Source organism: Parasteatoda tepidariorum, chromosome 4 (assembly GCF_043381705.1).
Source record: "Parasteatoda tepidariorum isolate YZ-2023 chromosome 4, CAS_Ptep_4.0, whole genome shotgun sequence".
Lineage (NCBI taxonomy): Eukaryota > Metazoa > Arthropoda > Arachnida > Araneae > Theridiidae > Parasteatoda > Parasteatoda tepidariorum.
Window position 1 is genome coordinate 84,382,771 of NC_092207.1, and position 17,570 is coordinate 84,400,340.

General features: G+C 27.6%; 1 protein-coding gene across 1 annotated transcript in view; it reads right to left on the reverse strand.

Moving 5' to 3' along the window:
* Positions 1 to 17,420, reverse strand: part of LOC107452142 (ER degradation-enhancing alpha-mannosidase-like protein 1) — a 31,360-nt gene extending 13,940 nt beyond the window's left edge. The window contains exons 1-6 of the mRNA XM_016068455.3: positions 17,304 to 17,420; positions 16,501 to 16,872; positions 13,269 to 13,341; positions 4,576 to 4,679; positions 2,922 to 3,093; positions 1,706 to 1,889 (exon numbers count right to left, since the gene is read on the reverse strand). Coding sequence (XP_015923941.1) covers positions 1,706 to 1,889; positions 2,922 to 3,093; positions 4,576 to 4,679; positions 13,269 to 13,341; positions 16,501 to 16,838 — 871 coding nt within the window. The 5' untranslated portion in view covers positions 16,839 to 16,872; positions 17,304 to 17,420. The remainder of the gene's footprint in view (positions 1 to 1,705; positions 1,890 to 2,921; positions 3,094 to 4,575; positions 4,680 to 13,268; positions 13,342 to 16,500; positions 16,873 to 17,303) is intronic.
* Between the last annotated feature and the right edge of the window lie 150 nt (positions 17,421 to 17,570).

Here is a 17,570-nt window from a genome sequence, read left to right on the forward strand (position 1 = left end):
ACTTTTCAGTAACATTTATTTATTTTAATTTAACTTTAATTAACATTTATATTTTATGATACTAACACATACAGCTTTAATTATAATTCATTATTGATCATTAAACTGAATTTATTTAATCAAAATGCTTTATTATACATTAAATACCATTAAAAAGAAAAATTTTGAAAAAATTTAGAATTTAAATTTGAATATTGTACTCCCCCTTTAATCAAATAACCCGCTTAATTGCATGGATCTGGCTGGAACCCAGGGTATTCCTTTAAGCGTGGTTGATTGTAACAGTAAGTTATCATAAAATACAAACACAATATACAGCAAGATATGATATTAAACACAGAGCTTTTACTTTTCAACAAACTTTAAAAGAAAAAAACTCATAGAATGTAAAAAACACAGAAATAAATACATTTTACAATATAAAAAAAAAATACAATATAGAAAAAAAAATACAATTTAAAAAAAAAAAAAAAAAAACGTTACAACTCTAATGAAAAATTGGTATTATAACAAAAATTAGGTGGGGTTCTCCCATCTACCCATGAACTACCCCAGGAAGAAACTTGCTTATCTTACAAAACCCTTGTTTAAATCCTGTTTAGGAGAATTGGATTCATAGAGTATTCTTTGTGCTAAAGTTTAATGAATAAGATTTTCACAAATTATGTAATTTCAAAGGAAAAAAAGAATCTCAAATTAAACAAATTACAGCATAACATTTCCCCAAAATTTAGCTTTTTTCATGTGATTCTTCATTCTCTAAAGCACTATAGCCTGTCAAATGTCAACGCAAACTCGATTAATTTTTATCGTCTGATTTCAAGCAAAGCACTTCTAATTTTTTTTTTAAATTTTAATATCACCTTCACTGCAAGCCATTTAAGTGATAGTCTTCTTCACCTTTTAGATTTGTAAATATGGGCTGGCGTTTATATGTTTTGTGAAGTTTTAAAAATTTAAAGGAATTTAGTTTTCTCCAGCTTTGCAGAATTTAAGGAACTTACAACTTTCAACAAAAAAAATACAAAAGAATCTTTAAAGAAATACTTCTCACAAAAGAATTCAGCATACCAAAGTATCTGTTTATAACCTAAATGTAACTAACTTAATGTAATTATCTTAATGATTTAAATGTAAGGTATGCCCAAATGTAAAAGAAAACCTTAGCTGTAGCGACAATGCATCAAATTCCAGTGATTTAACGTGTGAGCCAAAAAATACTATGATTTGGTGATATTTCCTATTACGCATGCATAATTAATGGCTTCACCCTAATGTTCTCCTTTTTAAAGAGTTGTTTCTGCAGTTCTTACACTATAGATTTCTTCAGATCAGCACAAAGAGCAACTAACTTAGTTCTTAGTTCAGAAAGAGAACATGATTCACAAATTTATTGCAAGATGGAAGAGATGTGTGAAAGCAGTGTCTTGCATGGTGTATCATACTAGATGATGTCCACTTTCTGAGACTATCTCAAAATAAATTTGTGAAGCATATGCTTCCCTTCATAGTGAAGAAATTAGATGACTGAAAGTTGTGCTAATCTAAGAAAATTCATCATACAATGAACCGTATGAACAATGCTGCACAACAGTTAGCTATGCTTTTAAAACAAAGAAGAACACTACACCATTAAATATCTATCAGTGAAATTTGATTGATACATCTAAAGACTCCTTTACATTTGGGCACCCCTCATACTAACCCAGCAATCCAGTATTATTAGACCTCAATTGCCAAAGAGCTCTCACTGCTCTTCTAGCAACACCTTCATACACAGGATCTTTCAATAGTCTACTAAGCATTCCAAATTCTAAAAGCATTGATCCAGCTCCAGCAGTGCAAGTGTGAGTAGACACATCTTCAGGAACACCATGCCGAAGATTGACCTGAGATTCAAAATAAGATTACGTTTGGAATCGTGGAATATTATAAATTCCTTGCTAACATTTAAAAATCACAGTTTCAAAATAAATAAAATAATTAACTGTAATACAATTAAACCTCAATTCTTCATATTTTGCTCAAGATCTTTTTACTAAGTTCAAGAAAATTCATAAATGGCCTAAGAAAATATGATTTAATGAGTAGAAATGAGTTTGATCATTGAAATGTGGTTAGTAATGAGTAGAATTTTTTAAGTATGAAAATGACAGTGTATATATTTTATTTAGAACCTTTGCTAAGTTAAGGAGAAGCAATTCATATATAGCAAAAGAAAATCTGGTTCATTGATTAGAAGTGAGTTTGATACCAGATACCATTAAAATGTGATTAGTGATAAAAGTGGAATTTATTAATTATGAAAACGAGAGTCATGTGACAGTGTAATGTGAAATGACAGTGGAATTTATTATTGCTTAAGAACCTTTGGCTAAGTTCAAGAGAAACAATTCATAAATGGCCTTAGAAAATCTGATTCATTGATTAAAAGTGAGTCTGAGAATTTGAATGTGATAAAAATGTAATTTTTTAATTTAAAAAAATGATAGTTTGCCTATTTTGTGCAAGAACCTTCAGCTAACTTCAGAGAAACATTCATAAGTGGTCTAAGAAAATCTGATTCATTGATTAAAAATCTGAGCATTAAAATGCAATTAGTGATAAAAGTGGGATTTTTTAAATTATGAAAATGACAGTCGACATATTTTGCTCAAGAACCTATACCTAATTTCAAGAGAAACAATTCATAAATAGCTAAGATGATGTGACATTACAGTGCATATAATCATTGAACTATGGCTGATTAGTAAAAGAGGAATATTTTAATTAAGAGAATTTAATTTTAATCTTGTTGAAATTTTAAGTTAGACATAGTTTTTCTTTCTGATTAGCCCTTTATTTTGACAAAGATAATTAAAATAAAAAATGTTGGTTAAAATGAATAGAAAATGAAAAAAGGGTAAGAAATAATTGCTTACTCTTGGATATGGTAATCCAGTTTGAGTATTTTCAAATGCAGGCAAAAGACGACTAGCTAATTCGTGAGCTAAATCAAGTAAATCATTGTTGTACCCAGAAGGTATTAAATTTCCAAAAGGCTGTTTTTTATCAGTTATTAGAAGATGAGCTGATAGTAAAGATCCTAAAATCCTATGAGGGAAAAAAAAATTTAAATCACAAAATAAGTTTACATTAAGCATCTTTATATAAGAAAAATGCATTTTTATATGAGTTAAAAAAAAATTGCTTATAAGAGAATTTTCAATAAGTTAAAATGTTAATGGCCAAAATGTTAATGTTAAATTACGAGTTAATGGCCTTAAAAGTTTTTTTATACAAGTAGAAAACAATGCTGAAGTTTTCTAAAGCTGAACTAATAGTTTAATTTCTAAAAAATTTAATAAAAAAAACACTCTTATTGGATGTTTTATATCTTGTTTCGTTCTTGTTTCTTTAAACTTTTGATCAAAAATAACAAAATTGATCTAAGATTAACTTTAGTGTATATTTTATTTTAAACAATGGCTAATTGCTATTATGCGAACAAATTTTTTTTCAAGAAATTTTCGGTTCTTTTCTAGTTTTGAAGTTTCTTAAAGATATATAAAGATCTATGTCACCATTATAGGAAATTTGAAAAACCAAAGAATTTTAATATGACTTAATTTTTGATATTAAACTAGAGCTACACTTATAGAGCATTGGCAATGATCCGAGATTTACTCTAGAAAGCATTTAAGGACATTATTGGTGCAATCTACTGTTGGTAGATTGTAGAATTATATCACAACCATTCCCACACCCAAGAAGTTTTTGGCCTTAAAAGTGCTGGAAAATGATATAAGGCTGGATACTTATTCACTAGGAAACAATCAGGAGAAGTGTAATCTGACCAAATACTTTGCCAACGGCCCAGCTTAAACCAGACATTTAATATAAGTTTCAAACTACTAAGCAATTACAGAGTTGCTTTGAAATTTAAAATTAATTTACCAAGCATTTATAAATTTCTATCATTTTTGTAATTTAACAGATAATATTTTGATTTATTGGCTCCATTATAATAAAAAAAAATAAGATAGCTTTAGCAGATATATTTTATTTAAAATAAATATGCTGATTCTCATTTTTATATCAATCAGTTCATTTACACATAAACAATAATGTTAACCTAATAGAAAACTTGCACAAATTACAAAAATAATTATTAAAAAAGTTAGTAGACATCTATAAAAGTTTGGATACTTTTAACCATATCAAAATAAAAATAAAATTTTCTTTTGTTTGCATGAAAAACACAGTTTTTATAAATATATAAATAAAAGTTGTAAGTTATCTCAAATATTGTTCATTAAGTGATATAAAAATATAAATACATATTAAAATGTGAGTGTCCAATGCATTGTGTGGAATTTTTCTACAACTATTTTAGTTTTACTTCCATTCAGATTCCTTTCTAATTCATATAAAAATAATATGACATTAGACAGTATTGGAATAAACTAGTATGACATAGTGAACTTCCTTTTAAATATGCATTGCCAAAACAACTAAAACCATTAACATTAAAACCATTAACATTGCCATTAACAACTAAACTGTATTTAAAAGATAAGTAAACCAAATATTTACCTAATGTTTGCTTCAAACACTTGTATAGTATTATCAGTATCAAATGATACATTATCAATGATCAATTCCACAGCTCTTTTGAATTCACTAGAATTTCCCATAATCTAAAGAGAAGAATAAAATAAATCTCTTAAAGAACTAGACCAAGTCAATATGAAAACATAAGTTCAGTATATAGGCAAATAATTTAAATTCTTAAAATCCGTTTATAAAGAATTTTATACAATAACCACTTTACGAAAACTTAATGACAATTTATTTCAAACTCTTTGCAATGCAATCTTTTAACTAATTTATTTTCCTGCTGTTAGATGTGAATTATGCATAGATTAATTTAAAATAGTAATTTAATTTCAAAGAGACAAACTTATTTTAAAAGAATGTGAATAAACAAAAGCAAAATATTCTAATGAATTCAGTAAATGGATACCGTGACATTTAAAAAACATTTAAAGTTGTTAGCTTTTTGCACTGTTTTATAGAAAGTTTATTCGTTCTTTTCTCCTGTATATTATACTGAATATTTTCTGGTAGCAAATTCTTGTACATTTAACTAACATAATTATCATTCAAACAAAATTATGTGTCATCATTTTTAAAATCCATTAAAAATATGAAACTACGCTAAAAAAAAATTTCATGACTACAGATGAATATATACAAATGTTTTAGTTCTCTCAACAGCTTTTTAATTAAACTTGATGAAAACATTAAATATGTAAACATGAAACATCTTTTTTTAATAACTACATTCTTAACAGACCCTATCCATGACAAAATTTAAACCTTTGAAAACAGTTTCTTCTGATTTGTGATGGATCCTGACCTTTTGGTTCAGAGTCACAAAGGAATGTACTATTTGTCAAAAACAAGCCAAAAATGTTTGTTACTTTTGATGCAATAAATCTATTTGAAACAGGATTTTATACATAAATTAACTTAAAGGGAAAATCTGATCTGATATAAGGCTGAATCTATCAGACAGTGAGCGAAACTCTGAATTTCCTTATTCCACTAGACTGAAATATTTCTCAATAAGAGTTATTCAGATATAATTTATTCTTAACCGAGAACTATTTGATTTGTTGAATGAACTTTGCATTAATTTCATTTTAGCTATTATTTTAATGTTATGAATGAAGAGCTTAGTGGAAGAACCGGCCAAGTGACACTCTAGTGAATTTGAGTAAATGAGTGCTAAAGTTTATATGTTTCTCGTTCTTGTTTTTTTCCATCAATCTTTATGTTTTTAGTATGTTTGTGAAGGCATAACTCATAAAATTTTTGGGGGCTTATTTATTTGATTCTAACTATCTTACAAAGGAAGATTTCAATGATTTATGTGCATAGCATTTGCTGTTAGCATGGTTGATTTATAATATTTTCATCCAATATAATTTTATTTGTAAAGATTAAATAAATATACATATATTTAGGCTTATATTCATAGCATAAAATTTTAACAATCTTAATTTGATACAAACTGGTATCAAATTTTCTCTAAAAAATGAAGCATTTTAATTTATAAAAAGGCATATTAAAAAGTTTTGGGTTTTTTTCTATCAAGGTAAACTACATATTCTTGATTAGTTATGCGATTCTCAGTTTTCAAACTTTAGGTTACCACTTTATGAATTTCTGCTGTTGAACACCAATCCACTCAGTGGATATGCAGCTTTGTTTTTGATTTTCAACTTCTTAACCTAGAACCTTGAAGACAAGAAACGCCTGTTTAAAAAACAATGTCACATTCACCTTCAAGAAGACTTCTAAGTGAAACTAATCAGCATTTGTGCAAAATGGAGGTAAGAACAATGAAAACCTCTTATGGTTAGCCTGATGCTAATGGAGCCCTGATATGTTTCTACCAAATTTGCAATAAAACAGCAATCGCTGCTAACAGGGAGCAAAATAAAGTTTGGCTATCTATCTCTGTGTTTCCATTCATATGTAGACTTCATTTGTCCCCACTCATCCATTCCGATTTTCATGAAAAAGTTACCATTTGTTTTGTCAAACATATAAGTTTGCTCATAGTTTTGGATTTAAAGCTTAATATTTTAAGCGAGCGCACACATCTTAATGATTGTTGATCGGCCCCTTCCTATTTACAATTTAAAAATTATAATCAAAAAAGTAGAAAACTTTTTGGTAACAGATATTATTAATATTAGTTAATTGGTGCTGCTTTAATATGTACTCTATATACTAATGTACACATCACGATACCTACTATGAGTACAGAGGAAATAGATTTCTTACACAGGGTGCACAGCTAAATCATTCAACAAAAAATAAGCACCTTTTAAATACTTTTTAAGCACTCAAAAAATATTTTTATTTACTACATACATTAACAAACTGCAAAATAATTTTCAAATACTTTACATGACCATGATAAAATAACTAGTTACAGACAAATAACTTTTTTCTTGATGATATTAGCCACCATATAAAGATCAAGAGATTTTTCGGTTCGATATCAGAGAGTCGAAAATGACGCCTGAAATTGAGAATATCTTGCAAAATGCTGCACAGTTGCACATGAGAGTGCAAAAATCTCACCAAATCCAGCTCAGTAGACGGACACGAAAGTGTTTCATGAAACATGTAAAATGATTTGAGTTTTCATGTGCTATGGACCGTTAGTACGCTGAAATGGATAGTGGTTGAATGAATTGTGAAAACGTTGAATAGAACGTTGAATGTGCAGTGTTTTCATCATAGAAAAAAAATGGGTGAGAAATTCTCACCCTTTCTCAAAATCAGGGTGAGATTTCTAAAAATTAAAAAAACACAAGCTCTTGAAAAAAAATCATTTCTTTAATTATAATACATTTTTAACGTCTTCTATTTTTGAAAGTATTGAATATTTTTGGTGCATCATCATAGAAGATTTTGCCTTTACAAGGTATTTGTCCATCTTACATAAGTGCATAAAAAATTTGAACGTCTTACATGAAGAAACCTCACCTACGGTAAACCGAGAAATGTGTTCTGAAAGGGGTTACGTGGTTGTGTTCTGTTGTTCGAAAAGGTTCTGAACAATACTGGTAAATAGGGAAGCTAGATAACGGGGCAGATGTTCAAAATAATGAAAGATCCAGGAAGAAAAGTGAAACCGATTTTATTCTAAATGGCGTAATTTGAAACTTTTTCCAAGATGCGAGAAATTAGCGAATTTTTAAATTAATTTATAGAATGAGCGAATTTCTTGCGGTAATCATTTTTTAATGCGAGAAAAGAAGAAAATATGTGAGATTCTCGCGTTCTCGCTCTGTAGTGAAAACACTGATGTGGGAAGCACGGTTTTGTATAATACGGGTCCGCAAATCGACGTGGTAAAGAAAAAAGTATCACTTTCAAAAAGGGAAATTAAGCACTTTTTAAAAACACCCAATGAAAAAAGCACCTTTAAGGGCTTTTAAAAAACGAAAATAAGCATCTTTAATAACTTTTTAAAATCGCTACGCACCCTGTTACAGCCTACTAAATGGGATAAGTATGGAAAAAAAATTGTTGATTATCAGGGCCGGATTAAGACCTCTTGAGGCCCTAAGCACTGAAAATATTTTGGTGCCCCCCTCTAACAATTAAAAATACATCTATTAAGTCACGTGTTAATTCTAAATATAAAATCAAATTTTTTTAAAAGAAAATATTTATTCAAATAAAAAAAATTAAAATATGATCAATTGAAAACTTTTCAATTAATATAAAAAAAACTTCTGTTTGTGCACATGTACCATGTGCAAAAAAGCAAACACTTTGAATTACTTATGATCGAAAGTTTGAACTTTTATATACTAAGACTCAAAATACTTTAGAAAAACAGACACATCTTTTTCTAAAAAAAAGCATAACTTTTTTTTAAATGGTTCGAATTCTTGACTCTCGAAATATATAGCCATACCACGAGAATTTTTTCAAACGAACAGAAAAATTTTAGCGCACAAGAATAAAATTCATTTTCCTAAAAATAGTTCCTTGTCAAAAATAATTTTTAAGAAGTATTAATTATTTTATATTATTTTATTTAAGAGAATAGACGAAAGAACTTTAAATTGAAAATTTAACAAATGTCATTTTAAATGACAAAATACAGAATTTAATGTGTATTAAATCAGTCAATTACAACTGAATTATTCAATTTAAAAAAAGTTATATATTTAACATTTAATTTCTCAAGAGCTATTCGACAGATTTCGTTCAAATTTTGTGTTTTACCATTTACATTTATGTTCTTTAAAATTATATAAAAATTTGTATATTTTTAAATTGAAAATTTTTCTGACCATTAATAATAAATAATTTTAAAAAAAACTATTTTTGTCGGGAAAATATTTTTAGGTAAATGAATTTTATTATTAGGTATAAAATTTTTTCAATTCGTTTCAAAAGTTCTCGAGACATTGCAAAATGCATGAAAACTGAAATTAAATAATGGAGCCCAAACTTTCAACCTAAAAAAAACTTTTGGGACCTTAATTTCCTTATTGCGAATATCATCCATATTTTGAGGGACAAATATCCAAATTTAACAACATACATATAGATATGTGTATATATATAGGTAGAGGAAGCACGTTTGCCTGACTTAAACAAATATTTCTGCACCATCTAATTAGCATATTTTAAGATTGGCCCTTAAACCATTTAGATTGAGATCTAGAACCTAAGTTAAAATCCGATCATTAAATCAAGAGTTATTCAGGTTTTTTACTTTTTTTATTTTACGCACTGTATATAATACAACATACTTTTACAAATAATAATGCTTTTCATTATTTCTTTTTCCTTATTAAACCTAATATATTAATAATGATTGGAAGAGAAATGAGGGGAAAAAATTGTGATGAGAAAATTTATAAATGCAACAATTATCATAAATGATCCTATAAAATCTGGATTAAAAATCATAAATGAACTTATTTCATAATAACAACTCACTCTAGATTGCATCTGTGGAAAACAGAACTAATTACCTAATAAAATTATTACTATTTTGTTTAATATTTTGGACATTCTCTTAATTAGGTAGCCTGTCAAAGGTACAGAAGAGTTTAGGAGCAATAAATAACTAACNGGCTTATTTATTTGATTCTAACTATCTTACAAAGGAAGATTTCAATGATTTATGTGCATAGCATTTGCTGTTAGCATGGTTGATTTATAATATTTTCATCCAATATAATTTTATTTGTAAAGATTAAATAAATATACATATATTTAGGCTTATATTCATAGCATAAAATTTTAACAATCTTAATTTGATACAAACTGGTATCAAATTTTCTCTAAAAAATGAAGCATTTTAATTTATAAAAAGGCATATTAAAAAGTTTTGGGTTTTTTTCTATCAAGGTAAACTACATATTCTTGATTAGTTATGCGATTCACAGTTTTCAAACTTTAGGTTACCACTTTATGAATTTCTACTGTTGAACACCAATCCACTCAGTGGATATGCAGCTTTGTTTTTGATTTTCAACTTCTTAACCTAGAACCTTGAAGACAAGAAATGCCTGTTTAAAAAACAATGTCACATTCACCTTCAAGAAGACTTCTAAGTGAAACTAATCAGCATTTGTGCAAAATGGAGGTAAGAACAATGAAAACCTCTTATGGTTAGCCTGATGCTAATGGAGCCCTGATATGTTTCTACCAAATTTGCAATAAAACAGCAATCGCTGCTAACAGGGAGCAAAATAAAGTTTGGCTATCTATCTCTGTGTTTCCATTCATATGTAGACTTCATTTGTCCCCACTCATCCATTCCGATTTTCATGAAAAAGTTACCATTTGTTTTGTCAAACATATAAGTTTGCTCATAGTTTTGGATTTAAAGCTTAATATTTTAAGCGAGCGCACACATCTTAATGATTGTTGATCGGCCCCTTCCTATTTACAATTTAAAAATTATAATCAAAAAAGTAGAAAACTTTTTGGTAACAGATATTATTAATATTAGTTAATTGGTGCTGCTTTAATATGTACTCTATATACTAATGTACATATCACGATACCTACTGTGAGTACAGAGGAAATAGATTTCTTACACAGGGTGCACAGCTAAATCATTCAACAAAAAATAAGCACCTTTTAAATACTTTTTAAGCACTCAAAAAATATTTTTAATCACTACATACATTAACAAACTGCAAAATAATCTTCAAATACTTTACATGACCATGATAAAATAACTAGTTACAGACAAAAAACTTTTTTCTTGATGATATTAGCCACCATATAAAGATCGAGAGATTTATCGGTTCTATATCAGAGAGTCGAAAATGACGCCTGAAATTGAGAATATCTTGCAAAATGCAGCACAGTTGCACATGAGAGTGCAAAAAGAGTGCTTTTTTCTTGATGATATTAGCCACCATATAAAGATCGAGAGATTTATCGGTTCTATATCAGAGAGTCGAAAATGACGCCTGAAACTGAGAATATCTTGCAAAATGCAGCACAGTTGCACATGAGAGTGCAAAAATCTCACCAAATCCAGCTCAGTAGACAGACACGAAAGTGTTTCATGAAACATGTAAAATGATTTGAGTTTTCATGTGCTATAGACCGTTAGTACGCCGAAATGGATAGTGGTTGAATGAATTGTGAAAACGTTGAATGTGGGAAGTACGGTTTTGTATAATACGGGTCCGCAAATCGACGCGGTAAAGAAAAAAAGTATCACTTTCAAAAAGGGAAATTAAGCACTTTTTAAAAACACCCAATGAAAAAAGCACCTTTAAGGGCTTTTAAAAAATGAAAATAAGCATCTTTAATAACTTTTTAAAATCGCTACGCACCCTGTTACAGCCTACCCAATGGGATAAGTATGGGAAAAAAATTGTTGATTATAGTAATTTTTTACTACCAGGAGTTGATCTAGAGCAGGGGTTTCCAACTTACGTGAGGCCGGGAGCCACAACTAAAAACACAAATCAAATGGCAGGTCGCAACTTTATCAAAATTTTATGTAGGACTCTTTTATGTTTGAAGGAACATTAAATATTACTGTCAGATTTTTACCAAGTTCTATAAAACAAAACTATTGAATTACAAATTAAAACAAGAAGTAGATTTTTAAAATGTTTAATTGTTATTAACAATATTTTTAAAAATATTAAATAAATAATAAAAATTCGGGCTACAATAACTTCAATTTGCACCTATGTATTAAACAATTAATGGGCAACAGATATCTAATTGTTAAGATACAAAACTTTAAAAAGGTTGGTATTAAAGCTTATATATTAGCACACAAAATGTTCAATGAGAAAATTGAGGTTTGTCTGCTGCAGCCACCAGAGAATAGATAGTTGCATTTTAAATTTAAAATTTACAAATGTGTGTGTTAATATTTTAGTGCAAAATTAGTGGTTTCAAAAAGTCAAATTTTAGAATTTCTTCGAGAAAATTTCTGATACACACATGCTAATTTATATTCACAAAATACAAGAAAAGGAAATAAAAAAGAACAATATATACACGATAATTTTTGTATTTGAATAAATATTTTCTTCGATGCAAAACCTGAGAAAAACTTTTTTTTGCGCGGTTGGTATGTTAAATTTCACAGAAACGAAGAAATTAGATTTTTATTAGCGAGAAAAGTATTTTAAACCCATTCAGATTTTTTACAAAAATTGTCCGCAAGAAAATGACAGTAACTAATATATTTTAGCTCATGGGCCACAAAAAAAGGCTTCGTGGGCCTCCAGTTGGAAAGCCCTGATCTAGAGTAACAGAATTATATGGAATGATCGTGTTCGCATATCTCCTTTTTACTTCGTGCATGATTTTGCAATGTTGATCATTACTGATTTATTTATTAGTTAGCTTTATTTCAAAAAGAAAAATGAGTATTGAGCTAGTAACAATAATAATAAACTTAAAAAGTTGCCTAAGTATAAAATAATATCTATTTTTAAAGCAAATTTGCTTTGAAAAAAAATTAGTTGAAAAAAATTACAGGGCAGTGTGTCAGAAACAAACTAATGCAAACCAAATACAAAAAAATTTTATGGTGAAGCTCTTTAAGGGTTGTTTTTTCTGGTCTTTTTTATTTATTTATTCGTAAAAAACATAAATTCCTACTTAATGTATGGAAGCTGCCATTTGAAGTTTTTCATTTTCACCAATTTTAGCGTTCGATGTGAAGCGAAAGATTTTTTAGGTTTGTTTATTGGCTATTTGTTGCCAAGTCACTTAGCCCACTCTTCCATCCACTGAATACTCAAATAATTCCACTTAGCCTGTTCTTCCACCAAGTATCTTCAGAATAAATAGATTTGAAATATAAATGAAGGTTGCATATTTAAATAAAGCAAAAATAAGAACTTTCTCTAAGAAATCTCAATTTTTTTTAAAAATTTAACTTAGCCAGTTCTTTCACTAAGTTCTTCAAATGTTTGTACTGTGGTGATGTTTTATGATTATGTTTCTAGTTTTCAGTTATGAACTATACTGTAACATCAAAAACTAATATTTTATCAAATTTTGTCTTCGTCCTTGTTACACAGAATATAAAAGGGGTTAACCAATTTCTTTGGGATTTTAAAAGGAGTTGTTTGCAAAGAGAAATACATTGGGAACAAATAATATAGATTAAATATCAAATCTTTTTTCTTAAAAAAAAAATAATAATTTTCATAACTTGTCAGAATTTAATAATTTTATACACTTACCGCTAAGGTATCCAATGCATCAATTAGAGTTAAAGAATAATCACCAAGCACATCATTGATATTTATATTGGACCTGTACATAGAAAAACAGTGTTTTTTCACTCACTATTTTTATGTAAAATAACAAAACACGACTATTCAAATTATTACTTAGTATTTAAAACTAACATACATAAGAGTAGAATGCAGAGATGCATGGAACAAACTTAGATGTTCCAGAAAAAGAAGCATATAAAAGCTATTTAAATAAATAAAACACACACACATTGGAAAGATGTTTATTAATAAAATTCTCAAATGATATTTTAAATTCATTTTTAATGTAAATAGCAGTTTGCTCTAAATACTAGTTTAATGCTCTAAAACTTTTTTTTTTTTCTAATTTTAATATTTATTATAAAATATCTTCTTTGAGTCAAATATTTGTGTGTTTAGAAGCTAAATTTCATATAGAAGTTAATAAAAATTGATTAGTGAGTTTTAAAAGTTAAATAGTTTTAGTGTATATAGCTTTAGAGTTACAAGTATCCTTCTTATTATATAAAAACACTTTTGATTATAATTTTTTTTATTTAGTCACAGTAGGTAATGTTGCTTCCATTCCATAATTATTGAAATAAAAAATTGAGGGAAAAAAATAGTTTGACTGACTGATTACATTTATTGCCCAGTAATTATTTCATATTTTATATTTCATATTTATAAAATGATCAATTTAAGTTTCTGATTAAGTATACAGATATTGGAAATTATTTTTGTTGGTTTACTTCATTGCAGAAAAGTCAAGACTACAACTTTTAGTCAAGACTAAAATTTTTCTATGGTAAAATTGTATTACTTTTCGAAATGAAATTTTACCTTAATAATTGGATGCTCCTTTTTGCATGCCGTTAAAGTATTAGAATCAGCTTTTGAATATTGAGTCACTGGATCATTAGAAAGACATTTAATACATATATTTTACAGACAAAAATTTCCTAATTAAAAATTTAAGGTCTAATTTGTTTTATAATTATAAAAAATATAAACAGCAATAATTTATTAGGTTAAAAAAAACTAAAAATTAAAATTTTTATAATTAAAAATAAATGCTGAAATCATCTCATTCAATCATTCTCATTTAGCAGTTCTTGAAAAAAAAAATTTATTTCCCAATTGTTAAGTTTTCAAAATTGCTTGTAGAGATAAAATAGAATTTTTTTTTTTTTTTGGTCTGTCTTATAGTACAAAGTTAATTTTTTTCACAATGAACCTTGGAACAAATAATAAAAGAATCGTTTTTTAATGCTTATACAAACTATTTGTTAATTTTAAAGCTATTTTTTTTTTAAACGGAATAACTTTTTTTTCCTTCTGAAACACATGGCTAAATAAAGAAAAGAAAATATCTATTAGCTGGATACCAGCCTAGATTTAGAGAAAATTTTCTTGCTTCGTGCATTTTGCAACAGCTGGTAATTTATTACTTCTACCAACATTTAATTTACACAAATTTTTATTACATTTAATTTACACAAATAAAATGAAACACATACAATAAAGATTAACTGCTTCATTGTCAGGCAATTGCCAAACTGAGTATTCCGCCTCCTGAATTTATTAATAGTTCAAAGCTTTTTTGTTTGTTTATTTCTAACAATTAAGAAGTGCAAAATTTTGAATCCTTTGCAAATCAAGCTATAATGATAAAAGTAAGTATCACTATTTTCAATAAGTATATTACAATATTTCAGTATGAATGTATATCCTTCTATAAGAATACATGTATATAGGTTGCAAAATCAATAGCAATCATTTACAACATTCATTTATGAAGGCAATTATGTGAAAATAAAATATTGTCCGCTATATGCCATAAATTAAAGAAAACAGTAGGTTTTTGACGGTTTTTACCACTGTCATGTCAAAAACCAGTTTTTGACGGCAAAAACCCAACTTTGATTTAAAATAATATTCAAATTAAAATGCAAAGACTTCCATATCACTACCTCTGTCCGTTAGTCTCCAAGTTTTGGCGATTAGCATTAGTAAACAAAAAAATTTTCAAAATAAAATCACAGGAAGGTACTAACTAAAAAGATTTCCATGTAAAAGCCAACTTTTTGTATCCCTGCAAGAAACAAAACAAAATGGGACCAATTCAAAGGGTATAATTCGTAACTACATTTTTGCCAATCTATATATATTTTTCAAAAAAATTGTGCAAGTTTAAATCCTTTTGGCAATTGTAGTTGTTTCAAAAAGGTACCAATGTAGACATGTTCTCAACAAACTTAAAACTTAGTGATTCCGCTGAAGCACTTCAGCATGGCAAATTCACCTGTGATCATAGACGGAATGCAATAAAAAAGTAATAACATAAGATCGTGTAATTGTGTCCGCATATAGAACCTGTAATTTTCTAAACGCAGAAAAAAATAATGACAGAACCACAGGTTTTTCATTTTTGGTGTGGGGAAATTTAAAAAAGAAAAAAAAATTCTTTTTTACCACTGTATTACCATTAGAAGCATAAAACAATACCCAGAGTATCAATTATATCGTTGCTTTTCCTTGATAATAGTCTTAGAGTGGTGGTATGTAACGTCTTGATTAAAAGTCTTGATTCTTTAAATACAACTCTTTTCTTTGTCTATCAATAGCTGAAAAGCTTATAAATGCACATATTAGTTAGATAGTTAAAGAGACAGAGAATTTATTGACGGTTCCATAATACAGATCATTTGAATCTTTTTTCTTTAAATCTTGAAGTTCTTCCCCCTTTTTTTCTAAGTTTAAGTTTTTAAAAATAACATTTAAAAAATTTAAACATAAAATATTAGCTCTTTATGCATATCTTTAAAACTATACTGTTTATAATTGGGACCTGCTTTTGGTAAAAAAAAATGACTAGAAAGTGACAATTTTTGATTTTGAACTGAAGATTGGTAGTTCCCAGACTCGACTGAAATCACTGACTTGTAACGACCCCAGGCAAGCAACTACAATTTCTTTTAATTTTTTTGCAAGTGCAAAATCACTCTGATGCCTGAGCTATTGCAGTTGGTATAAACAGAAACTGATATGGATGTCTTCAAATAGCAGATTTTAAATATATCAATCATTTCTCTCACATATAACTTAATAAATGCTTTCCCTTACAGCTAAATTTAACATAATAGCTCTAATCACTAAAAAAACAATACCACAAGAAAAATTATTTTATTAAATCATAAAATTAAAATAAAATTACGGATTTTCATAGTCTGGTCCTCTTCCAGTGCAGAAGATAGGATTCAATTCATCTTTAGGAAATGCATATTCCAGATAGCTGTCATAACCAAATTGAAACATTTTTCTAGCTTCTTCTCGCATAAGCAGTCGCTGTGAATTACTAAATGTTCCATACTTTTTAATATACTCATCAGGTGTTTGTAAAAAAATATTATAATTATTTTTCACTTTATCAAGAAGAGTCCAACAGTTTTCAAAATTAACATTTTTGTCAAGACTGCATGAATAAGTTGCATAAGTTCGAAAGGGAATTAAATATAAGCAAATTAAGATCCAAGCTGAAATGTAATTTAGCATCTTCGATCATCATTACTCTTATTCCTTGAAAAACCTGCAACAGATTTTTAAAAATGAGAAAAACAAATGTAAAACTCTTCATTTATAATACGTACGTTAATATTATATTTACTAATTTTATAGCACAAGTAAAGTGAGCAGTATAATTAATTTTAAATTAGATACTCCCAATTTTCTACAATTCAACCTAAAAACAAACAAGACAAAACTAAAAAAAAATTATTTTATTAAAAAAAATTTCTTGTTTTTAAAAATCATGCATCTAAGCTTCGTCCCTCTTCATTTATAAATTTTACTATTCATTAAAATAAAGCAAGTAAAATAAACAGCATTAATATTAAATTTTAATTATAGAGGATTTCATATAAAATATTTAAAAATTCATAAGACAGAACTGCAGAAAAAACATGTATATAAAATATTTAATAAAATATGTATTTATGAAACTGAAAATTATGTTCTTACAAACTAAACATTAGCTATTCTTTAATTTTAAATAAAAATTAATAATCAGACATCAACGATACGTGTGATATGGTTTTATTTATTTTCCTTCTGCTGTTATCGAGAGACAGTGTTGCCAATTTAAGCTTCATTTTTTTATTTTAATTAAAAATATTATTGAAGATGAAGTAAAATAAATTATTTTAGAGTGATAAGAATAATCAAATAGAACATAAAATAAATTAGCCTCATTAAAGTGCTTGGTATATTTTTCCTGTTTTTAAAAAG